Raw genomic sequence first — 27,543 nt, forward strand, 5'->3', positions numbered from 1 at the left:
AGAGATTAGAAATAGAAATTTATTGCACGGAGGGAAATTAAGTTTTTTATTGCGCGATAAGATTTTTTATTGCAGAACGTAAAGAAAAGAGAAAAGAAACAAACAAAAATGCAAGTTAAAAAATTAATAGCATTACGGTATAGTTGTCGAAAGCACAGCAGGTTATCTCTCTCGTTCATGTTTTCGTGATGCTTTTTCGTTTGTCCTTAGCCGCTTTCGGCACCTGCCGCCTAATTGTTTTTTCCTGCCAGGAGGATTCTAATTAATAAGAAGGATCACCGCGTGCGAGATCCCGTCGGCACTCTGATCCTCGCCACGGTCTCTTACGTCTGATCGATGAATATTTGATTATTCTCGAAAAGCATCATTTCTCTCTGTTTGAACTTGTAAATCGGCTGAGCACCCGTACCACAGCGGGATGTCGCACCCCAAAGAAAAAAGATATATACCTATTAGTGTTGAATAGATATATCGTTGTTTTACTTTAGATAATCTGAACTTGAACGATTTGAAAATTTTAGAATGAATGAAAGAAGTAAAAAAGAAGAAAAAAAAAAGATTACGAAGATTTCGATTTTCGATAAATCGTTGATCACACTTATTCTCTATACATAATATACCTATTTTTTTTTTCTTTTTTTTTTTTATTAATTCATATAAAATACTTGAATATTCGATACTCGATATTACCTGACAATATTATCTTCCTCCTTGTTTCTTTTTCTTTTTAATCGAACGAATAACGAACGAAATTTTTTGAATACTTAATACCCGATATTAGCTGACAATATTCTTTCTTTTTCTTTTAATCAAAAGATTAACAAATTTCTGAAATATTTAATATCTATTTCAATATAAAATAGAAATATATAATAATACATGAACACCACTTACACATACATATATATCAGTATATGTATCTAGAAAATAAAAAATAATATAATTTTTTAAATTCGTCATTGTAAAGAAAAAAATAAATAAATAAATAATTTAATGAAAAAAAGGAAGAAAAGAAATTCGAAAGATTATCGTCATTGTGCTTTGACATAGTTTCTTAACGAGAATCTCTCTCTCTCTCTCTCTCTCTCTCTTTCGTTCTTCGACAAGAATCATTTCCGTTCGCGTTGTTTGTTGTCGAGCTAGCAGGAGCACTCGTTCAATTTGTCAGTAAGGAGAGTACCGCAAAACCAGAGTCGAAAGTCGCTTCCTGTCGAGGCCAGAAACCGCAACCGCTTCCCAGGAACAAAACAAAATTCCCTAGATCGTCTTTTCTTAGAATTCTATTCGCGATACGATTTACGAGCGTTGCTTCCTTTTCTGTTGTTATTAGATCCGAGGCTATAACTACTTACTTATTTCTTTTTTAAGAAATATAAGCTACGGAAGGGTGACCTTATGTTTTGAGCGAAAAACAAGGTCAAAGGTCACCCGTCTTGATCTGTATAAAGATTTTTCTTTCAGTATAGCGTTCAGAAACTATACTTCAATGAAGTAAATAAGTAATAATCGATGGTTGAATAGAAACGTGAGAAAGAAGGTCAAAGGTCACACGTTAAAATCTTCTTTCGAGTATCTCGATCTTTGCAAAGATGTTTTCTTTTTTTTTCTTTCAGTATAGCGTTCAGAAACTATACTTCAATGAAGTAAATAAGTAATAATCGATGGTTGAATAGAAACGCGAGAAAGAAGGTCAAAGGTCACACGTTAAAATCTTCTTTCGAGTATTTCGGTCTCTATAGAGATTTCTTTTTTCTTTTCTTTTTCTTCTACGGTGTTCAAAAATTGTACTTCAATGAAATAAATAAATAATAATCTATCATTGAGTAATAGGAACGATTTTATTTTATTCTCGATATTGGGATTGTCCAATAGATTTATCTATTTTTTTGGTCGCTTTTTTTTCTTTCTTTTTGACAACCACGATTACGAAAGAATAAGGTCTGTTTAAAAAAACCGTGAAAGGTCGCATCCCATTGATGTATTTGATAAATAAGTACAAGGTCAAAGGCGAAACGAAACGTAACGTAACGTAACGTAACGTAACGTAACGTAACGTAACGTAACGTAACGTAACGAAACGTAACGAAACGAAATGAAACGAGATGAAATGAAATGAAATGAACCGAACAGGGAGAATATCAGATCGTATCACGTTTTCGGTTTGTTTGCCTTTAACCCTGAGATAATTGATTCTCCGGCAATTTGTTTTAAGAGAGGACTTTGAAAACGATCAATCACCCGAGAGCTTGGAGGCCTCCAATTTCTTTTCTCTCTTTCTCTCTCTCTATTTTTTTTTTTTTTTTTACCGATCACTACAAAGTCTTAGTATTAATCGGTTAACGAAGAGTTTCGACAACGATGCACCACGAGTTAATAGTTATAATTACAGGTATTTAATTATTAAGCGTAGCTAAGCCTATCCAGAAGTTAGTTAAACATTGTTTCAAATATTTTCCAAAACTAATTTCTTCGTTTTCTCCATCGAAAATTGTAAACGTTGTTTAGTAAAACAGTATTTATTCGAACGTTGCTTTAAATATTTGTAAAAAAGAATTTCTTTTCCTCGATTTTTCCATCGAAAATTTGAAACATTCTTTAAGTAAATTAATGTTTAGTTAAACGTCCTTTCAAATATTTTCCAAAACTAATTTCTTCGATTTTTCCATCGATAATTGTAAACATTGTTTAGTAAAACAGTATTTAGTTGTACGTTGTTTTAAATATTTGTAAAAAAGAATTTCTTATCCTCGATTTTTCCATTGTTTAAGAAAATGAATGTTTTAGTTAAACATTTTCAAAAAGAATTTCATGGATGTTCTCATCGAAAATGTTCACTTTGAAGAAGTAATATTTCGTAGATAAGGAAAATGCAAGGCACGTTGTTGTCGTTAACGTTGCTAAGATAAGTAGGTATACCTAGGTGTATAAATCATGGCTCGTTAGTAAGCTCCTTTGATGTCCGTTATTACTTTAACTTCCGTTTACAACGAAAGCATCTAAGAGATCGGATCGTGAAAGTATCAATGATCGGTGATTATAGAAAATTTCTTTCTCTCTCTTTCTGTCTATAGTTTCCAGACGATGAGAAAATTCGAAAAAGGTAGCTGAAGTTTAGTATTCTAGCGTTAGAGAATCTATCCGTTCTAACATATCCTAACACCGTTCTAACGCCGTATTCCGATGACTAAATAGATACCTGAAGATAGAGAGAGAGAGAGAGAGAGAGAGAGAGAGAGAGAGAGAGAGTGAGTGAAGGAAATGGCAGTATTTCCAAGCGAGAAGTTACACGGACAAGGCAGATGTTCAAATTGTTATTTTACTCGCGGTACAGCATAGGATAGAAGACACCCATCAATTTGCATCTCATCGAGACGTCATCACCAGATCGAGGAGAACGATGATCGACGTCGATCGACCGGAATCGCATCTTCTACCTTTTAGAAAACCGTTTTGACCACAAGCGTGCATACGTCTTTCTCTTTCTCTCTTTTTCTCTCTATCTCTATCTTTATTTATCTATTTATCTTTTTATTTCTCGATTTTCTCCATTCAGTTTTGTTGCAAGTCGTATCAAACGCGAAAGTAAGTACATAGTGTCTCACGAGTGTACTTGGATATTTACGTGTATTTTTCTTGTCAATGTAAGAAAAAGAGAGATAGATAGATAGATAGATAGATAGATAGAGAAAGAGAAGATAGTTATGCAAGTGTGAATCGATAAAGTCTCGTTGAAAGTTGCAAAGGTGCGAATTGATGTTTCCTTCTTTTTTTCTTTCTTTCTTTCTTTCTTCTTCTTCTTCTTCTTTTTCTTTTTCTTGTTCTTTTTGCCTTATATCTCTTTCTCTTTTTCTTTGTCCTTCTCTCTTTCTCTTTCTTCATCTACCATCTTCTTTATTCAGCTGCAGGTAATCTTCACTTGCGGTTTCGAACAGCCGATCGAGCTCTCGTACGTTCTCGTAGGCGCATGATCTTGTTGGTTTAGCGATATTATCGATAATTCGACAATCGAAGGACGCGGACGATCACGGGTGTTCTGCACCGTCGATCGAGAACCCGGCAACCATTAAACCACGTGTACCCATTACGTAGCCATGGCTTTGCTTCGTTTCGAACCTTCTTCGATCCTTCTTCAAGTTGTACTTACATAAGATCGTGTCGGAGTACGTTCGAAGGTCGAACCGTAGGATCGATCGATCCGATCGATCCGTTCGATCGATCGTGAAAAGAACATTATTTTTTTATAGTTGTATATGTCGTGTGTATATATATATATATATATGTATGTATATAATTTAATATAAATGTTTATAAACGTCTCTATTCGATCGTCTCTAATATGAAATAATTTCTATTCGTCTAAAGAACGAAAGGATACTTAGAAAAAAATTGATAAATACATACGAAAGTAAAAGTAAAATAAAAAGAAATGAGGAAAAGGAATTAAACGAAACGACACTTTTCTCCTTCCAGTTGATAATCGACAAATTATTTAATACATGTATGAGAAAAAAGGAAAAGGTATAAAAAAAATAGGGAAAGAAAGAGAAATAAAAGGAATGATCGTTTTCTCGAATTCATTGAAAGATGCCAAAAAAGAAAAAGCAAGAAGAAAGAAAATCTTTGTTTTTTTTTTTTTTTTTTTTCATCGAAAGTCGAAATTATTTATAAAAAAAAAAAAATAAAAGAAATTAAAAAAAATATATAGAGTTAAAAAAGAAGATAGAAGAAAAAGGGAAAGGACAGAAAAAGAAAGGAATGGGATGAGGGAAAAGGGGATAAAATCAACTTCGATCTCGATCGTTTAAAATAAACAGGAGCCCCATGGACCCAACGCGAATGCGGTAAGTTCTTTCTTTCGATTGGTTAAACCGCAGACTCTGAGCTTCGTATTCCTTCGTATTCCTTAACGAGAGTGGCGTATCCTATGGCTCGGTGCTCGGTGAAGCGAGCTCAGCGATCCAATTTGTCGTCGATTTCTTTGTCGGAACTCGACTCGACCGCATCCATAACTGCTCTCTATAAAATTCGTCTTTTGATCTCGTCCCCAAAAGAATCGATGGACATCACTGTTTCCCATCAATTTCCCATCAAACGATATCGAAACGAGAAACAAGTATTTTTAATCGTATCGAGTAATCAATAATCATCACGAATATATATATATATATATATATATATATATTCGATATTAAGTTTAATTATTTAATTCAAATATTACAAAAGTAAGATTATAAAGAATATATAATAATTAATAATATATATAAATATTAATAATATATAATAATATATAATTTTTTTGTAATATTAAAAAGAGAGAGAGAAGAAGAAAGAAAGAAAAAGAAAAGGACTCGTGAAAGAAAATGAAGCTAGAGAGTTGCATGGGGTTTGAAAGAAAAAATATATATTACGATATACTTTTCGTATTATAGAGAATACTTCTTTTTTTGATTCATCGTTGTGATAACAAGATTATCTTAGAGATCGTGGATGAGGAGGAGAGAGACAGAGAGAGAGAGAGAGAGAGAGAGAGAGAGAGAGAGAGAGAGAGAGAGTATAGGTAGGACGAAGAAGTTATTTTTTGAGATCATTTGCTTATCTTTTTTTTATTGTCGATAAAAGAATCGTGATCGATGCGATCTCAAAAGCATATTATCCCTCGAACGTAGATATAAAATAAACTCTCGATAGAAAATAAAAAAAAAAATATATAAATATATATAGAGAGAGAGAGAGAAAAAGACAGAGAGAGAGAGAGAAAGAGAGAGAGAGAATGATCGATGGGGTTGAACTAAGTAAAAAAAAAAAAGAAAAGAGAGAGAGAGAGAAAAAAAAAGAAAACCAAAGAACCCAGAAAAGAAAATGAAAGTCGAGTTTCGTATGTGGAATTTGAAAAGAAGATAAAAGTAGAAAAGAAAAGAACGAAATGAAAAAAGATTTCGATAGTTCTTCGTATTATAGAGAGTACATTTTTTTTTCTCTCATCATCGTGGTAACATGAACATCGTGAAGATAGATAGAGCAGGGAGTAAGAGGGGTGAAGGGGTAGACGGATGGGCGGAGAAGTCATAGTTTTGAGGTCAGTCTTTCTCCTGTCGATGAAAGGATGAAGATCGACGCGATCTCTAAAGTAAGTAAGTTCTCTTTCTCTCTTTCTCTCTTTCTCTCTCGAAAGATAATCGAGGGAGGGTTGGGAAGTGGGTGGTGGGGATAAGTAAAAAAAAAAAAAAGAAAAAAAATGTAATGTAAAAAAGGAAGAAGAGAGAAAAAAAAATTGTAAAGAGAAGAATGAAAGAGGAAAGAAAGATAGATCGAGAGAGATGGAGATACTTTTTTTTTTTATCTTCGTCTCATGACTTCGTAACAACGTGTCGAGGAGGGCGTATAGATTAACCAATCAAACGGATGTTGCCACCGCACAATAGCCAGCTTAATGAGTGTTAGCCCGATCCCTTATCGATCGAGAGATCGGATCCACGATCCGATCACTCGATCTCTTCTCTTCTCTTCTCTCCTCTCCTCTCCTCTCCTCTCTTCACTTCATTTCATCTCATCTCTTCTCTTCTCTCCTCTCTTCTCTTCTCTTCTGTTCTGTTCTGTTCTGTTCTGTTCTGTTCTGTTCTGTTCTTTTCTCTCCTCTACCCTTCTATCTGTCTCACAGCATCCAACTTTATCGGTCCGCATTTAGACGTTCGCTCCTCTTGGTCGTCCTTTCGAAAATAACAATAGTCTGGTAGCAGGACCCCACGATATCTATATTTTCAACGCGCTGCCTGCCCTTTTGTATCTCTCGGTGGCAGAAAAAAAAAAGAAAAAGAAAAAGAAAAGAAGAAGAAGAAGAAGAAGAAGTATGTAAGTATATTATGTATAGAGGTAGTCGATCGATCGAAGGATCGATCGATCGATCGATCCTTCGATCGATAATGACGTTCTCAGATCTCTCTAATGAGAAGGGTGAACGTGCGCGGGTAAAATAAAAATGGTAGTAGCTCTAACGAAAATTGGTAAGTTCCGATGATTGCTTTAATGATCTATCTGTATATATCTTTTTTTTTTTTTTAATCGAGAAGGGTAGATGGAGATACTAATGATCGAATTAATGTCCGACACCATTTTTCATTTATATCTAAATTTTTATATCAATGATTAATCTAAATGAGATAATTATGTAGGATACCAAGTTGGGAAACACTGTCTGTTCAAGGAGAATATCCTAATTTTTCTCTCTCTCTCTCTCTCTCTCTCTCTCTTTCTCTCTCTATCTCTCCTTTTTCTTCTTTCTTCGAATAGATACTAATTATCGGATTAATGCTCGACATTCTTTTTTTCTTTTGTAAATTACTAAGAATGAATAGTAAAAATAAGATAACTAGATTTTTATAGGATACCAAATTGGGAAATCACTGGTCCTCTCAAGTAGAGAATCCTAATTTCTTTTCCTTCTCTCTCTCTCTCTCTCTCTCTCTCTCTCTCTCTCCCCCCATCTATCTCTTTTTTTAGATAGAAGCAAACTAATTATCCATTCAATGTCCCACATATTTTTCATTTATAAATTATTATAAGGATGAATAGCGAAAATAAGATAACTAGATTTTTATAGAATACCAAGTTGGGAAACACTGTCTTTTCAAGGAGACTATCCAAATTTCTTTATCCTTCTCTCTCTCTCTCTCTCTCTCTCTCTCTCTCTCTCTCTCTCTCCTTCTTCTTCTTCTTTTCTTAACGCAAAAAGTTTGATTTAATTAACTATTTGTAAGAGTCGGCGTCCGTTGGAGGTCTCGAGTTTAAATTAATCCGAGGTTTTCTTACACCTCTCGAAAGATTCAAGAAAGGAAAGAAGAAGAATGCAGAAAGAGAGAAAGAGATATATATATATATATACATATATAGAGAGATAGAGAGAGAGAGAGAGAAAAGAAAAGATACATCGAGCTCATCCCATCCCATTCGATGATTCGGCGTAATGGGGTAGCTCCGTAGGGGGCGTGGCTACAGCTAATGACATCATCGTGACGTAATCGTTTCCTTTCAGTCATTGTGTACCAAGACATGGTAAGAACAACGCCGTGAAAACGAGATCACAATGGTCGCCGACCTGGCTCGATATCCAACTTATATTTCTCTCTCTCTCTCTCTCTCTCTCTCTCTCTATCTCTCTCTATCTCAACACTCTTTCCATGGAGATCCGATCGCGATCGATGATCCACGATAAATCGATACCCGTGAGATATCTCTTCGGGTAGAACGAATTCTTAACGCTGTTCGTTCGTATCTTTGCGAATTTTAAATCTTCCTTTTTCTTCCATTATTTTTCTTTTTTCTTTCCTTTAAATCTTCGGATATCTTCATGATATTCGTTCCATAATTTTTTTCGATATATAGTTTCAATATCGTATAACATTTAATCATACATTTTTTTTCTCTTTTTCCTCTACTCTTTTGTCGATTGTCTTGTTTGTTATGGAAGAAAGAAAAGAGATCAAAAAAAAAAAAAAAAGAAAAAAAGAAAAAGAAGGAAGAAAAAATTAGTTCTCCTTTGTTAATACCTAAAAATATATTATACGCTTCTAATGTTACAGATAATACGTTATACCCGATATGTTATAGTAACGACGTATCCTATTGTTAGATTAATTACTTGAAAACTTGTTTGAATGGGTTATATCTCTATCTATTTACGTTTGCTATCTTTTCTAATCCGTTGTAATAAAAAATTATTAGAGAAATAATCGAACGATGATTATTCGTCGATAGATTTAAATATCACGATAGAATCTTGGCTAAAGAGTTTTTATAAATAATAACAAAGAAAACTTACTTAATTACTTACTCGTTTATACTTTCACAAACACACACACACACACACACACACACACACACACACACACACACACATGGACACGTACACACGCACGCAGAAACATCTCCATACATACTTACCTAGAAATTATCCCATGAGAAAAATTTTGCACGAGTTTAAATCGCGATCATTAACCACGATAAACCTTTCTAAATAATCCGAAACTAATAAAGATGAAAACGGAGATCGATACGTTTTTCGAGCCGTTCTATCACTTAACTCATATCACACGGTACCAAAGTAAGTGAGTAAGTAAGTAAGTAAGTAAGTAAGTAAGCAAGTAAGTAAATGTAACGTTCAACCGAGTTGAGATAAAAGTAACACGATAAGGTCCGTTCGTGTAAAGACTAGTAGAAGAACGGGATGCAGTTACGTTCTCTGCAAAAGAAACAAAGATAGAAAGAGAAAGAGTAAGAGAGAGAGAGAGAGAGAGAGAGAGAGAGAGAGAGAAAAAGACAGATAGACAGAAAGAAAGGTAGAGTAGCAGCTCGTTGATAATTATTCGTAGCTATGGTTAAACCGTATGTAATTTCGAGAGTCGGTAGCTGGCAATCGATCATTCTGGATCGGATACGGGCTGCTACATACGAGACAGTGGCCCGGAAGATATAGCTGAGTCTTTTTCCTCTGTTGAAAGAGTAAAAGAGAAAGATAGATAGATAGATAGATAAAGAGAGAGGGAGAGAGAGAGAAAGGAGGTGGAGTTACGGCGAAACCGAAGATAACTTCTCGGCATGGGGTAGTCGTAATTATCGAGACACGAACGGTCAATGACCTCTTCAAGAGAAGCGTTTTCTACTCATCTTGCTGCATCATCCTTGCTGTATCCTACTATACGCGACCGACTCCGAAAGGAATTCCGATATGCCTACTATACTTCATTCGAATCCAATCGCATCCAATTTCAATCTACTTTTAACTCTTATGTTACTTAGAGTTTATTATAAGCTTTCCGGGTAAATTAAAAATTTTGAAATTATCTTGTAAAATATGCGATTATTTTTTTTCTATATATATATATATATATATATATATATATATATATATATGTGTGTGTGTGTGTGTGTAAGAAATTATTATAATTATATTATATATTTCTTTTAAAAGTAAAGAAAATATTTCCATCGTCCTTTTTCTTTCTTTCTTTTTTTTTTCTTTGTCTTCTTTTATCATGAAATACGTTTATGTATTTGCATAGTTTGAATTTTACGTAGTTCGAGAGAAAGAGAAAGCATTAGTTCCTGTAAATATAATAATAAAATGTCGTTTAAATTAGATATATCGAATACGAGAAACCATTAAATGATATTAGAAGGGTTTAAGAGATTTCAGGAATAACGATTGTACTCTTGCATGGTTACAAGGGAATTATTTACGTCATCATTGAAATAACGATTATTTTCTTACGGTATATAGGTATGAAATTCAAAAGGAAAAAGAAAAAAGGAAAAGAAGAAAAAGAAGATATAATGTTATATACGAAGATACCATCGTTAAAATGTAAAATGGTCGTTCTTGGTTATTCGTTAGAAAGAAATTTACATGTAACTAAGTATGTATGTAGATACGTATCTATGTATGTATGTAGGGTATATATATATATATATATATATATATATATATATATTTTCGTGTATACGTCTCATATATTTTCTGATATTAATTAGGTAGGTAGGTAGGTAGGTATCCGATCGACGAGGATATTCGATCGCCATTATTTTTATCACTTTAGGGTTAAGCAATAATTTTCTGGTTAATTTATTGAAAAATCGATTAACGGGAACGCGCGAAGAGATTTTATTTTACATTATTTTATATCGACAAGATCGTAGGATACAGTAGGTACTTACTTACATACTCACTTACGTTGGATCGACGAGATTCGAGAAGACGTCGTCGATCGAGTCTTATCGTTGTACGAATCATCGATCGATTTTCGATATCATCACGAAAGATCTTAGGTATCTCTTAGGAGGAGTCTTTCACGAGTGTTAACGGGTTTCCGGTTTTGTAAAATAATCGTGGACACGGCGCCGCCAATGAAATCGATCCCTTGTCGATCATCGATCGTCGATCGTTGATCGTTTGTCATCTTCGTCGTCGTCGTCGTCGTCATCGTCGTTGTCGTTGTAGTCGTTGACGTGGTTTCACACCGCACGAGAACGGATTTCGCTTAACTGGATTTTCTGCGATAAATCAGTTTAAATAAGCTCACGGTAAATCGAGGCGTGGTTAATGAAGCGTCGATACGCGGACGTGCCGGTAATCGATAATATCCTTTTGCTTTCCGTGGCAGTTCGCCACGTCAATCCTTTAAACGTTCTGGTATCAACGAAAAAAGAACAAAAACAAATGTCGGAAAGAAGAAAAAATATATATACCAAAGACGATTGAGAAAATAGAACAAAAGAACTATATATATATATATGTGTGTGTGTGTGTGTGTGTGTGTGTGTGTGTGTGTGTGTGTGTGTGTGTGTATGTATGTACGTAGGTATGAATAGGATTCAATAGTACAGTTAGTAGATCAATAGATTATTTCTATGTATAGATATATAATGATTGATCATCGTTAAATTAAATGTGATATGTCGTACTGATTAACACGATTAATTTATAAATATATATTACGAATTGTTTTTCTTTTTCTTCTTCGAGTTAATCATTAAATATGTTAAATAAAAATATTTAAAGTTAGTAGTATCCTACAGATTAGAAATTAATAAAATTAGTTTGTGTATAAAGTATGTAGATAATTAGAGATCGATCGTCGTTGAACTTACTTCGTTTTATCGATCGCGTTGACGTTGACGTCCAACGAATAAATTTGATTATAATAAATTCAGCAAATCTTGGTAAAAAAGAAAAAAAGAGAGAGAGAGAGAGAGAGAGAGAGAGAATAGACGAGAAAGATAATTATCGGGTATTCTACAAATTTTTATCGCTTAAAATTTAAAGAGCACGTTTAAAGATTACTCATTATACGGATGATAATAATCGATTTGATTTAAATCGATAAAAATTATCATATCAAATTGGTCGAACGTTTATGCGATTCGAATTTAACGTTAAATTTATATGTATTAATCGATACAAATCATAACAGCTGTTCAATAAAATTTTAAGATTGCTCGATCAGATTTATCACGAAACTCGAATCAAAATTACGATGTATTAAAAATTCCATGGGATTAGTGATACGAATAAATATGCAACTAGTACGTAAACAGATTCAAGAGAAACGAGTCGTTGCGTAATAAAGTATTAAAGTTCAAACAATATTCAAACCTTTTTTTCAATCGTGAGTCGTTACGCGTTATATCCAGCAAACCGATTTTAACCGATCGTGGAATAGAACATTTAACGTGACTCAATCGCGTCTAATCGCGCTCGTTTTTTGTATGGAATAGATATTGATCGACGTCCGTTAGATATCTATTATTTATTAACGATTATAATTTAACCCTCGTAGTACATTATAAATTAACGAATGGATACCGTTCAGAACTATCTCGAAAAATATGCGAATTTTTGAAAATTGTAGGTAATCTATTAAAATATTTCTTTTAATAATTAAAATATTCTCACGTTTCTTGATTTATTTTATTGTATTACGAAAGAAAAATAAACGAAAACTATCTTTTAAAAAATCGTCATTATATCTTTTGTATTAAATTAGTTATATAAAAAATAAAAAGATTACGAATCGGATCTGAAGGTATTAAAAGGATTAATATCGAATTCGACAAATTCTCGAGAAAATAAAAAAGAAAAATCCGAGAGAAGGAAAAGATCCTTCGTAAAAAAGGTCGATTGCGACACATTTTATTTGGAAATTGTTATTAAGGGAAAAGAAAAAAGAGAGAGAAAAAACAAAAGTGGAGAAAAAAGAAGGAAAGAAAAAAACAGAAGAAAGATTAGAAAACAAAAGAATATTTTAATCTCGGAGGAAAATCCAAATATATATATATATATATATCTGAACCGTAGAAATAAATAAATAAATAAGCAAGCAAGCAAGCAGGCAAGGAAGCAAGGAAGCAAGGAAGCAAGCAAATATAGTTTGACGACTGGTCGATCGGAGGCGTAGCCCGTCTCGTTCGCTGATTGGTCGAACTCGATGGCGTCAGCCATTGGCGGACGAGTGACGTGGTTAGGCGTGTCGAAGGCGGCCGTTTCAAAGTGTTGTGAGTCGTCAGATGGGAGAACCATTCGAAAGCATTAGGAAAGGGGACGTAGTGTGTATGTGTGTAAAGTGTATAAGAAAGAGAAAGAGAGATAGATAGATGGAATGAAAAAGAGAGAGAAAGGAGAGAAAGAAAGGGAAGGAAAGAAAGAGAGAGAGAGAAAGAGAGAAAGAGAAAGAGACTGTATGCTGTATGATGAGATAGAGTGAGAGAGAGAGAGAGAGAGAGAGAGGCATTCATTTCAACGAATGGTGGGGACAGATCGGCTCGAGTTCTCTTCCATCTCGCGGTGGCTACGAAACGAGTCTCACACACCGGTTCGCGCAGTCGCGTCGTACTCCTCGTGTCTCCTCCACACGTTTAGTTTTCTCCTCTTTCTAGAGGACGCGTCATCGAGTGATACCTATCCTCGTGCCTCGTTACCACCTCCTTTCTCCCCTCTCGCTCGCTCGCTCCTTCTTCTTCTTCTTCTTCTTCTTCTTCTTCTTCTTCTTCTTCTTCTTCTTCTTCCTCTTCTTCTTCTTCTTCTTCCTTCTCCTCCTCTTCCTCTCCCTCCTCCTTCTTCTTCTCCTCCTCCCCTCCATCTTCCTCATCGCTATCACATCCACCCTTTTATCACCCTTCTACTTATTTTATTCTTTCATCCTCGTCTTTTATCTTCCTATCTCTCTTTGTCTCTTTTTCTTTTTTTTTTTTGTCTCTCTCTCTCTCTCTCTCTCTCTCTATTTTTCTCTTTGTCTTTATAGTTCCTTTAATTTTGTTCTCTTTTTTGTTCCTTCTCTTATCCGTTCCTTTCTTTCTTCGTCCTTCGTCCTTCATCGTCGACCTCACGCAGGTGGCGCCAGATCGATCGGTCCTTCGTTGATTTAACTAAACGCGAGTTAACACGTGAATCACATCGCTCATTTTCTCGTTCTTTTTCTTTTTCTTTCTCTTTTTCTTTCTCTTTTTCATTCTTTTCGTTTCGCTTATTCCTCCCCGGTTTTTTTTTTCTTCTGTGTTCAATTCGAAAAGAAATTAAGAGAAAGAAAAAATATTAGAGATCTTGAATCTCGCCGAGGTGGAAGTCGATCGGCGAAGTTTCTGTTCGGCGGAAGAGGAGAAGGAGGAGGAAGAAGAAGAAGAAGAAGAAGAAGAAGAAGAAAAGAAAGAGAAGGAAGAAGAAAAAGAGGAAGAAATTACGGGAGTAACTCTGTCGACTAATCAAGGTTCGTTTTTCTAATACTTACTTCCATGCGATGATAGGCGATGAACCGATCAAACGTTTGTAGGATTATATTATTTAACGCGTTATTTGTGTAGGTAATTTCGAACATACGGTTACTTATCTAACTAATACTAAAAACAAATAATACATTGTTGCTTTAGAGCGACATATCGATCTTGGAAAGAAATACTTTAATCCGTTCTAACGATGATAATCGGTAGATATATATCGTTATTTAGGATTATCGTTTATCTTTAATACTTTTCTCGTATTAAAGCGAACAACGATTGATACAGGACGTTTGATTATTACTACTATTACTACTATTATTATTACTATTATTATTTTTTATTTCTTTCCCCTTCTCGTGCAAACTCGAATTCGTTTTTCTTTTCTTCTTCTTCTTCTTCTTCTTCTTCCTTCTTTTCTTTTTTTCTTCCTTTCCTTTTTCGTCGTTTAACGCACGAAGATCGATTCGTCGTTTTTAGCTTTGAGCGACTTGTCAGCCATAATGGATTGCCACGGTTAAAACCCGACAGGTTCCATTACAATCGGATTTTTCCTTCCGGGCTCGCGCACCTAAGTACTTACTTACTTACTTACTTGCTTATTTATTTATTTATTTTGTTACCTACTTACTCCATGTGTACGTAAGTAGAACTTACGTTCGAACTTAATTGGATTTTATTTGTTCAAGCTTGAGTTACTCGCGGCGGGCTTCGGTCAATCAGTTCGCGACGCTTACACACGTAGTTGGTACTTACTTACTTAGTTATTTACTTAGTTATTTATCTATCTACTTCTCAAAATCCCCGTTGGGCCTATTTTCTTGTTCTCCTTCTTCTCCTTCTTCTTCTTCTTCTTCTTCTTCTTCTTCTTCTTCTGTTGCTGCGTTTCTCATCTTTTGTTACTCTTCAACCTTGATACCGTTCATTTGCATAAAGATAATAACAAGGAGGATGTATTATAAATAAGTACTTACTTACTTACTCACCTTGGTATTTCAACTAATATCCATTCGACGTTGATTATTATTTTCTTTTTTCAAGTTGTTCAATCCACAATATAAATGCGATTACGTTCCGTTTTCTCTCTTGTTAAATATTGTAATAATCAAATACGTTTCAGTATTATTATTAATCAATTTTCTTTTTATATTACTTAGTTAGTTAGTTAGTTAGTTAGTTAGTTATTTATTTATTTACTTGCTTGTTTATTATGAGACCAGATTAAATACAAATTAAAACATATGTATCTATGTAAGATCGAGATGATGATAATTAATATGTCGTTGAAACTTCGTTAAGACACGAAAGACTTACGATCTTAATTGCGTGTCTTTTCGAGATATATAGGTAGGTACCTACCTACCTACCAACCTACCTACCTACTTAACGACGCTGAGTCCTAATTATTTGAAAGAACGTCTTTATCGAACGATACGTTCTTTATTATTTCCTTTTCCTCCGATTAAAAATTGATTTTATCGAGTCATAATAATTTCTCGGAAGAACGTTATTACACTAACAAGAGAAGGACAATATTATTTCCTATTCGATAAAAGTAAATATAATTTAAATTAAAGCACTTGAAACGTCGATTGCCTAGCGATCGCAAATTTTTTTACTAAACATGAAAAATGGTATATAAAAAAAAAAAAAAAAGAAAAACTTCCATCTAATTCCATCTAAACAAGAGAAGAAAGAAATTTAATGATCGATCTTGCATTACCAAATTTCTGGTATTTCCATTCTTTTGAAATAGAAAATAATCGAGACGTTGGATAGGTCGAAAACGATTAGGTTAATTTCGAAGCTTTTAAAATTCGGGGTAGGGACGAAATTAAAATTGCAAATAAGATTGTGCGATAATATGTGAGAAGCGACGGAACGAGAAGAAACATACAAAGAGAGAGAAAGAAACAGAGAAAGGAAAAGAAAAACAAAAAGAAAAACACAAACAAAAAGAAAAAGAAAAAGTGAAAGAGAAAGAGAAAGAGAGCGAGATGTAGCTCTCAATTATTTCTCTCTCTCTCTCTCTCTCTCTCTCTCTCTCTCTCTCTCTCTCTCTCTACCTCCATCTCTCTTTTTTTTATATTTTTCTCTCGAAGCAAAAGTCAGTCTTTGCCCTTCGGTGAGATTATGAGTAATGCGTTCTCCGGCACGTTCTTCACGCGTTTCTCTTTTCCTTTTTGACTCGTAGTCCCTCTTTCCTCTTATTCCTCTTCGTCGACCATCGTCGTCCTTTCCGCAGGACGCTGATAGAGAGCAGCTCTCTTCTCTTGGGCACGGTCGTCCCATTAGCGTAATGGCTCTTGCGGTATAGTCTTCGCATTTAACTCACCAAATTTCTCTCCTTTCGTCTTCACTCGGAGTGTTAAAAGAAACTTCGGCTTCTTCGTTCCTTAGTAACCTTTGCGTTCTAATCTAACTAACATAACTATTTCGAATCGACGCATGCCTATTTAAAAATCTTCTCCCTCTTATCTCGACACGTGTAAGTACGAATTGTTATTTAAATATTTAATTTATTTCTTTAACCGCATACCTCCGATCGGTGTAGGAATACATTTTTTTTCTATTTTTTTTTTGCTTTCTTTTTTCTTTTTTCCTTTATTCAACATAAACAGCATCGCCGGTAAAGTTTTTAAAGCGTGACATTATTTTAGACATCGTTGGCATCATACCAAAGATTTATTTGATTTTAATCATTTCTTTCTTTTTTTTTTTTTTCGCTTCTTTTTTTAGTTACACGCGGATATACGATTATTGATATTTATCTGTTTTCACTCGTTGACAGTGATATTGTATCCGATATAGTATCTATTATATGAAAGATTTATTTAATATTAATCATATTTACATATATGATCGTTAACGATTATTAATATTGCGAATTTTTATTCGTAATTTGCATCAACTTTGATAAGTTAATTGTGACATTATTTTAGACGAATATCTAGTAGCTATCTATCAGAGATTTATTTAATTTTAATCATTTCTTTTTTTTCCTACTCTTTTTAGACGTATGATTACTAATATTATAAATTTGATCATTAATTTTCACAAAGTAATTTGCGATATTATTTTGAACGAATATTTAGTAACCATCTACCAGAGATTTATTTAATTATAATCGTTTCTTTCTCTCTTTTCTTTCTTTTTTAGATAGATAGATATACGATCGTTAATATTACGAATTTGTTATTCGTTGACGTTGTTAAATCAATTACAAGATTATTTCAAACATATACATATTTATCAATAGATTTATTTAATTTTAATTAACATTTATATACGATCATTAATGCCCATCGTTATTACAAATTTCTATTTCATAACATTGACATTGTTAAATTCATTGCGACAATATTTCAAACCTATAAATATATATATATAAACATATATACATCAATAAATTTATTTAATCTCAATTAACATTTATATACAATCATTAACGATCATTAGAAAATTTTTTACTTTGAACCCGTAGACATTGTTAAATTAATTACATAACTCGTATAAACATTCGATGAATAATTAATATAATTTAACTACGATTTCTCTATTAGTTGTCATCATTGCTCCGTAGATAAATCGAATTAATAGAAAAGTAATAGAAAATTTCAGAAGGATCCAAGAGAAGATCCTACTTCGAAGAGTGACTGTACTTGTTCGCCGTAGTACGGTATAAGTTCTGATAGGGAGGGCAGGTTTTAATAAGAGAAGGATTGAGAGCTCCGCTCTCTCGTAGCGCTCTTAGCCACCACGAACGAACCGGTGGTGGGCTCTTTCCTTCTCGCAGGACGACGAGATAGCAACAATAAATAACTTGTCCCTCTCTCTTTCTATCGGCTAAAAGCATCCTACCAGGTTGCGATCCTTGCCACCCGGTTTTCATTCGCGAAAGGAACGCGACACGCGTTCTCTTTACTTTTCAACGTCCACTGTCAGTTGATATTAGACGTTTAGAAAGGTTTCGTTTCTAATTCGTTCTACAAAGTAACGTTACGATATGTAATAACAACAACGACGTTCTAATCCGTCGATTCGTGTCAACGCACGAAATGATTATTATTATTTATTCAGATCGGTGAACGTAATAAAATATTCACTTTGGTTATATATATATATATATATATATATATATATATATATCTATTTACGTTGTAAAAGCGTTCATAAGCGTTTTTATTAAAGAACATTAATTCTCTTTTATTAAAGAAAGTTAAGAAGAAACATTTCTCTGGACGTTTTAATCGTAATTTAAGGAAATCGACGATTGCTATTTATTAATAATAAAGTAATGCAATTGATATGGAATTTTGATGATTAATTATTCGTTTGTGTTATTTATTTAGATAGTTTTTATTATAAATATCGATGAAGATTGGTCCTATGTTTATAACGATTATTCGTTTCGAGAAATACTTATCGTTGATTAATAAATATATTGACCGTGGTCATAAATAGAAGCAATTAGAAACGTCGATAGTTTTATTCGACTTCTTTCAAAAAGTAAAATAAGAAGGAAAGAAATAGACAAAATGAAGAAAATAAGCAGTTCGGAGAAAAAGAATAATTAACAGTTCGATCAAAGGTAATTACTATTAAGATTTTATCGATAAAAAAAAAAAAAGAAAAAAAGAAAAAAGAAGAAGAAAAAAAAACAGAAAATTCGTAATGGATTTCGTTCTCTCAAAGTATCTATTTATCTATGTGAGAGTGATCTTAGGTTCGTCCATTAAAAGTGAAACGATTCCGAGACAATATCGCTATATTTGCTTTCGTGGGAAAAAAAAGAGTTAAGAGAAAAATTATAGAAGATAACTAATCACGTATTCGATGAGTCACGATTAGAAATGAGATTTCTAAAACGAAGAAAATCTTGAATCTTTAAGCTGCGGGATATTAGAATTTTAAATATCAGTTGATATTCTTGAACTTGAATCCGTTCGATATAAAATCATATCGTCTATTCATTCGACTTTTTCTATTTTATTGGCGGACAAAAAGATCGTGCTAATAATTAACCAAGCGATAATTTCCAACGTTGCAACTTGTTGTAGATTTATTTATTTATTAATTCAATCTTTTTTTTACTTCTTCTATTTCAAAATCCTTCGTTTTATTTATTTTTAGAATGGGCAACGTCAAAGCAAATCGATCTACGATAATTACGATAAATTCTGTTTTTCATTCATTCTTCTTCTTCTTCTTCTTCTTTTTTTTTTTCTTTTTTTATCATCGACACGAAACACTACAAAGTCGTAAAGTTGCGGAAAAGGAAAATAAAATAAAGGAACAAAAAAAGAAAAGAACGATGTCAAAAGGCAGAAGTCTTCTTCGCGATATATAATTCCGAGTTATTACATTTGTTTAATAATTAGATACGTTCAGCGACGATAAAATTTATCTCGTCGTAATGTTGCTTCGTGGGAGAGTATATAAAAAGAAAAGAGAGAGAGAGAGAACGATGTCATTACAGAATTTGTAATTGACATTTTAAGTAATTAAATTCAATAAAAATGAAATTTAAATTACAGAAATTATCTATAGACACGTTGGTATTATTTATAATAGAGAGATATGTATTTACCAAACACATATGCAAAGACGTTTTGTATTTGTGGAAGTTTCAACGTGTTGTTACGCGAATGTTTCATCGTTGAAACTCGAATGTTTCATCGATATCGAGTTATACGATATCGTCTTATCGTATAACTTTTTTTTTCTTTTATTTTCTTTTATTTATTTATTTATTTTTTTTTTTCTTTAATTCTAACCTAATCCAAGCCGCCATTCTTCTAATTTTCTAATTTAATTTGTACGATTGAATTGATTTTAATTAATTCCATTTTCTCTTCCATATTATCCAATTAATAAATTAATAAAAGATTAACAAATGGAATTTTAATCGTATGTATTTCTTTAAAAGATAAAACTATCTCGAGCCGAACGATAGAACGACTTTCGGCAGACGCAAATTGTATCAACGACACAACTATGACGACAACGACGACGACAACGACGACATGATGCACTTTGAAGATTTCGTAAGAGTTTCAAAATACAAATTGAATGTAAAAAGTGATTGTCGATGTTGAAATCAATTCGTAATCAATTTGAATAATTCATAGAAATCATAAAGTGATTATTAAAACGAGCGTAAAAAGGATTGCGTGTAAAATGATTGTAATTTTTTCTTCTTTTCTTTTTTTTTGCGAAAATTATCTTCGAACGGGCAACTTTTTTATGATCGAACAGACGCAAAATGCACTGACAACGATGACGATGACGAAGAGATGCATTTTGAAGGTTATAAAAGTTTTACAACTATTGTCGGCCGCCCTGTTATTTCGTTGGGGGTGATTCTCTTCCATTTCTTCACTCTGGCTATCTTTTAAAGTTGATTTTCTCTCTCTTTCTCTCTCTTTCACACACATACACTCTCTCTCTCTCTCTCTCTCTCTCTCTCTCTCTCTGTTTCTTACTGCAGTACAGTTTCTCTCTTACCATTTTGTTTTATTCTTTTCTTCTAATACCGGTCTAAGTCTAAAGTACACGTTAACTACCGCCTATCGATAACTGCCACTTACCTAACTGCATCACTTCCGGTTTCTAACTACCGTTTAGGAGTTTATGGGTCGCTTCTAACCTTCGTTCACCTTTTGGATATCCAATCAAAGAGGGATGCGTACTTACTTAGGACAAGTTAATGCAATATACGGATATTTATGTGAATTTATATGCATAATATAATGTAATATAATATAATATAATATAATACTTAGTTATCTATTTATATATATATATATATATATATATATATATATATATATATATATATATCTGTCTGTGTGTGTTTGCGAGAGAGACAAAGAAGTGTATCTAACACAAGCACGATGAAATCTTAATTCATTCAAATGCTTTCAACAATTCAATTTGTATATATCTAGAAAATCATTTTAATCATTAACTTGTAAATCAATCGTTGCGAGTTAAAATTTCCAAACTAGAATTATTAATAAGATAGATAACAAATGTATATGATAAATGACTATAAAGTTATATTCCTATGTATGTATGTTGAAATTATGTTAATTTTTTGATAAAGGTATTAGGTATATAAATCAGCGTGCAAACAAATCTGCATACATGTCTTATTAGCTATACAGATATTAAATAGGCTTTTCCTATCACATGCAACTATGTTGATAGTTATCATAAATATAGTAAACGTATAAATATTTGAATTATTTTAATTAATTTTCTATAAAAAATATTACAAGCTCCAACATTACGCAATTGGAATACTGTCGAACAGATAACAGTAAATGTCTAGATATATATGCATGCTATATGTATATCTGTCTATCATGGAAATAAATTATTTCGAATTTAAACTAATACATGAACAAACGATCGAGACAATATTTTACAATCTTAATTCGTTCTTACATCCTAGTAAATATCTAAATTTTGTATTATAAAATCGAATAGAAAATATTATCTATATATATATATATATATATATATATATATATATATATATATTCGACTCAAAGAATTAATACGTATATATATATATATGTGTGTGTGTGTGTGTGTGTGTGTGTGTGCGTGTGTGTGTGTGTACGTAATCTATTATGTATATACATCGTTACATGATAAACATAATGTCAGAGACATCGAATATTTAAAACGATATTTCACATCGTTTTAAATATTCCACTATCTTTCTCTAATATCTATCTATTTTTCTTTTAACGAGACAGAAACGTCGTCTCAAAGAGAGACAGAGAGAAAGAGAGAGAGAGAGAGAGAGAGAGAGAGAGAAAGAGATAATTGTCATTATCATTCATGTTCGAGCTCATAAATAGTAGTAGTAATAGTAATAGTAGTAGTAAGTTACAATTAGATCATATATAATAACAGTAAGTGTAGTAGTATTAATATAGTAAAATGTGTAAAGGATGAAAAAGAAATTAAAAAATAAAAAAATAAAAAAATAAAAAAAAATATGATAGGAAGAGAAAAAGATCAATAAGAACAACGCGTATCGGTGTGACCGTTCGAGCATGGAAAAGCTTGAGCTCGACTCGGTCTTGGTTAAACGCACGTGAATTATTTACTCTCTCTCTTAACCATAATAAATTAACGTCGTACTTGACATCTCGTGTATGCACCTATATATATCTATCTATCTATATATGTTTGTTTGTGTTAATGCGTGTTAGAAGAGCAGTCACTTTTCAGAATAGACTTTTCAAAGTGTCCTCGAGCAAAATTAAGAGACATTTCGATAAACTCGATCGATTAGTAATTGCAATCCTGTATGGAAAACGTCATTGAACGTCCTAATTATTCAATATAAAATAAGAAAAGAAAAAAAAAATATATATATAGAGAGAGAGAGAGAGAGAAAGAGAAATTTTATGTATAATAGAAAAAAAAAAGAAAAAATAAAATATCGTAGAATTAATCGAGAGTAACAACTTTTCGAGAGCGGATCGAATCGATGAATATTACTTTGATAAAAAACCGATCCAATTTCGTATATCGATCTTTAATGTCTTACGTTATGTATGTATGTATATATGTATGTATTATCTTGTAGATAAGTAGTAGATACATACACGTGTTTGTCATTCTATGAAAAAGTTTATTTGCCTTGCGAAATATCTAGCTTATGATATTAAATCGTTCTCGTAATATATATAGACAGATATACACACACACACACACACACACACACACACACACACATACATATATTTATACGTAGTTAAGTATGTAGTTAACATTTTTTTATTATTTTTGAAAGGGCTTACAGAGTTAATTTAAAAAAGAAAAAAAAGAAGAAAGAAAAGAAAAAAAAGCAAGAATGAAGAGAAAAACAATGTTCTCTCGTTGATTAGTTCCTACGATATATTAGGACAGATAAATGCATTGATAATTGATTTGTTCAGATAAAAGGAAAAAAGTATAAAAAGCAACGCGATCTTTCGTGCACCATCGTAGATCAATTATATCGTTGTTATCGAAAAAAATAAAACGATTATAAAATTCATTTGGAAAATTGTTCGTGCACATTATTTTTCTTAGATATAATTATTATAAAATTACCTCTTAGATGACTGGTAAATATTATTAAATAAAAAAATAGGTTTTTTAAAGAAAAAAAAAAAAAAAGAAAAAAAAAAGAAAAAAGAAAAAGAAAAAGAAGGACAAAGAAGGAAAAGAAAAAAATATCTCATTCGCAATTTGCTTCCCTTCTACCTTCTCGTTTATTTCTCTCTTTCTTTTCTTTTTTTTTGTTTTTGTTTTTTTAAGTCGATTAAATATTTCCGCCTCTCGATAAATATTATTTTGATTTTGTTAACGTCATAAAATCTATCACGTACGATTCCGTGATTATTTACCTATTCATGGGGAAATAAAAAAAGGAATAAAAAATGAAATGGAAAACTCGTAGGTATATGAAATGAGAAGTTAAGGATGACAAAAAAAAGAAGGAGAAAGAGAAGGAGAAGAAGAAGAAGAAGACGAAGAAGAAGAAAGAGAAAAAAAAAGAATATTACGGAGAGCACAGTCTTTCTCTCTCTCTCTCTCTCTCTCTCTCTCTCTCTCTTTCTCTTTCTCTCTCTTTCTCTTTCTCTCTCTCTCTTTCTCTCGCGCTAATCTTGCGTGTAAATTTATTCCAAATGGCAAGAGGCGAGCGAACGGTGCACGCGAGATAGGAAAATACTCTCGTTCAATCTCGTCGAGCATATTAATTATATATATATATATATATATATATATATATATATATATGCGTGTATGTTGCGTATGCGTGCGTTCGTGTGTGTGTACGCGCTCATGTGCGTGTGTGTGTGTATTTGTGTGGCGCCTTCGTTTTCGCGGCTGGCCGCTAATAGCGCGTTAAACTGGTAATGCGTAAATATATAATCTCTTGAATATGTGATGTCCAAACTTTTGCGTTCCTGTCTTGCAGAAAAGGGAAAGGTGTTTTATGTTACGTAAAAAAAAAAAAAAAAGAAAAGAAAAGAAATTCAATAAATACATTATTAAATAAATAATTATGAAGGCCCTTTTGATAGAAAATTGAAGAAGTACTTTTCTTCTTTTTTCTTCTCCTTTTTTTTTCTCATTTTTTCTTTTTTTCTCTTTCAAACGAAATATTCTTTAAGGAAAGTTAATGGATAATAGATAATTGAATATTCCAAGCGTAGATTGTAGATATAGATGTAAGTTAAGTTGAATATGTTATAAATATTCTTTACCGAAAGTTAACAGATAAATTTACGAAGCAAAAATAACTTTGAATGCGTTATTATCGAAATAAATCTGTTCAACGAATTATTATGTTTACGTATATAACTATATAATTCAATGGATCATAACATTTACGAACAAACAAGTTGAAAATCAGATTAAAAATCAGATCAAATCCAATGGAAACGAAATTTAATGCCGTCGTTATTTTCTTTTTTTTTCTTTTTTCTTTTTGATATACCATTTTTTCTTTTCTGTTTTATGAAAAAAAAAAAAAAAAAAAAAAAAAAAAAAGAATTGCATTATCTTTCAGACGTTATTACTGTCATTGTTTTCATCACGAGAAAGCAAAACGAAGAGAACGAACTAACGAACGAACGAACAGAACGATAAATATAAATTCGAAGATTGTATTGGGTAAAATAAAGATGTACATACATACATACATACATACATACATACATATATATACACATATATATATATATAATAATCGATAAGAATAGATTATCAAGTTACAAATAGTCGTACAGACGAGAATGGATGATAAAGAACGTGTAGAGAAACGATGAGAGAAGTAAGTACAGGCTTCTTTTATCTCGTTCGTTGATAGTAACGGTCTTGTGCGCGCACGCGCGTATAAAAGAGAGAGAGAAAGAGAAAGAGTGTTCATAGTAGTAGTGTAGTAGTAGCAATAGTAGTAGTGTGTAGTAGTTGGATCGTCAGGTGCGGAAAAACTCGACGAGGACATGCGGGTCGTATCTTTCGTACATTTGTTAGATACCAACGTATAAAATGGTACCTACCTTCCTACCTACCTACCTTCCTTCTTTTCTACCTACCTACCTACCTACCTACCTACCTACCTACCTACCTACCTACAGTCTACACTTGGAATACTCAATTATTATATGCCTACTGCTCCCTTGTACCCCTATTTCCAGCTAATTAATAGCGTGAATTTGTGTTAATGGCCGTAAGCACCTTGAGCCCGCAACACGACGATGAAAAAAAAAAAAAAGAAAGAAAGAAAGAAAGAGGAAGAGTGATAAGAGAGGGAGAGAGAGAGAGAGAGAGAGGGGCGGGGGTAGAGTGACTGAACGGTGTGTCATTAAAGAAATTATTATAATTAAAAGAAAATAGATAGAAGATAAAATACAAATGTTAATGATTCGATGTATATTTAAGTATATTTATTTATTCGAGTATGGGAAAATTTTGAAGATAATGTTGCGATAATTATTATAGCGTTTACATTCCCATTCACTTCGGGAGGAAGAAAGAGAGATGATGAAATTTAATTGTATGGGATGTTATTTCTTGAAAGATCTCGTATTTAATGAAATCAATTTGTTGATATTTTCTTAGGCAAGATTCCATTATCGAAATAATGAAGAGATAATGAAACAGATGACAAAAAAATATATATATAAATATTAATAACAATCTTTTATTCAATTTGTCGTTGCTATGAAAAATTCTAGTCTCGCTTTTCATTGCGTTTTTTTCCTTTTTTTTTTTTTTTTTTTTTTTTTTTTTTTTTTTTTTATTGAGATTCGATTGAATGAAATACAAAAAGATGAGAGAGAGAGAGAGAGAGAGAGAGAGAGAGAGAAAAATAAAAAAAGGAAATAAATCAAACTCCGTTTGAATTTGTTAGATAGGGCGTAAAGTTCTCTTGCAAATTCAACTTGAAATACTAGAAATGTATCGTTAAGATAGGTAACGGCACGCCTAATAAAATGAAAAAAATTTTAGCCGAGAAATCTATAATTTCCTCGTCTCGGTTCTAATTACCTTCTAAGAGATATATACCAGCGCGCTTCCATCGTAAGCCAACATTGGAAATGCCACATCCGTAACATCGAGAGTGTATTAAGGATAATTAAATAAATTGATGCAATCACGGTAATGAGAGTGTAACATTGTAACGCGGTAAACATTATCTATCCACGCAAAACGATTTCCGTGTAATATTAAAACGGTTTTGCCGAGAGATCGAAATCTTCTTTTTCAGTATTTCATATCAAAGTTTAAATGTTAACACCTTTCCTCGATTATTATTATTATTATTAATATTTTATCTTCTGGAATCAATAACTAAATAAAATCGACCTATATATATATATATATATATATATATATATATATATATATATATTAATCGATATTATATTTCCTCCCTTTCTTCTTCATTTTTTTTTCCATAATCGATTGATAACCATCCAAGTGAATGAAAAACGAGACTGAGTAAACAAAATTTATATATAAAAAAAAAATATATATATATACGTATTTATATATATATATATAAAAAGAGAAGAAAAAATCTCTCTCTCTCTCTCTCTCTCTCTCTCTCTCTCTATCTATCTATTTATCTATCTATCTGTCTCTATCTCTGTCTTTCTTTTTTGCTCGCTTTCGTCGCTTTAGAGATGGAAACGCAACGTTCGCACACACTACAACGTAGATATAATTAAATGAGTACTCACGGCGTTGCACGAGATTCAAAGTGGAACGTGTCATGTAATTATGCGAGTCGCTCTACGAGTGCCGACTTGTTTCCCGCACCAGCACTCGCGCTAACTATAAAACTCCCGTCACGACATTGTACAGTTATGGCATTAGCTAAACGCCCGCCGTCAATTAATGATAATGACGATATACCGTACCGTCATATCGTCGACGACCCGTTTGTCTCTTTTACCTTCGTTCTCTCTCTCTCTCTCTCTCTTTCTCTCTTTCTTTCTTTCTCTTTTCCTTTATCCACCTTCACCTCTATCTCCATCAACCCCTCGTTATATATCATATCGTCGAGCTTTCATACTTGGAAATAACGTTAACGAAATTATCAGATACAATTTTCACTTTATTATTTATATAAATATTTGTTTAAAGAAATAAAAGGAAATTATTCAAACGATTTTCAAATTTATCACGATCATTTAAAATCGATATAATTTCGATCGACGTAAATACAATAATCGCGAATCTCGAAGATAGAGAAAAAAA

The 27,543-nt window shown here is 32.5% G+C and overlaps 1 protein-coding gene across 1 annotated transcript in view; it reads left to right on the forward strand.

Moving 5' to 3' along the window:
- The first annotated feature begins 6,976 nt into the window (after positions 1–6,976).
- Positions 6,977–27,543, forward strand: part of LOC122630142 (homeobox protein aristaless-like) — an 83,711-nt gene continuing 63,144 nt past the window's right edge. Inside the window, exons 1-2 of the mRNA XM_043814323.1 lie at positions 6,977–7,001; positions 14,067–14,252. Of these exons, the coding sequence (XP_043670258.1) occupies positions 6,977–7,001; positions 14,067–14,252 (211 nt within the window). The remainder of the gene's footprint in view (positions 7,002–14,066; positions 14,253–27,543) is intronic.

This window comes from Vespula pensylvanica, chromosome 6 (assembly GCF_014466175.1).
Source record: "Vespula pensylvanica isolate Volc-1 chromosome 6, ASM1446617v1, whole genome shotgun sequence".
In the NCBI taxonomy this organism is placed as follows: Eukaryota; Metazoa; Arthropoda; class Insecta; order Hymenoptera; family Vespidae; genus Vespula; species Vespula pensylvanica.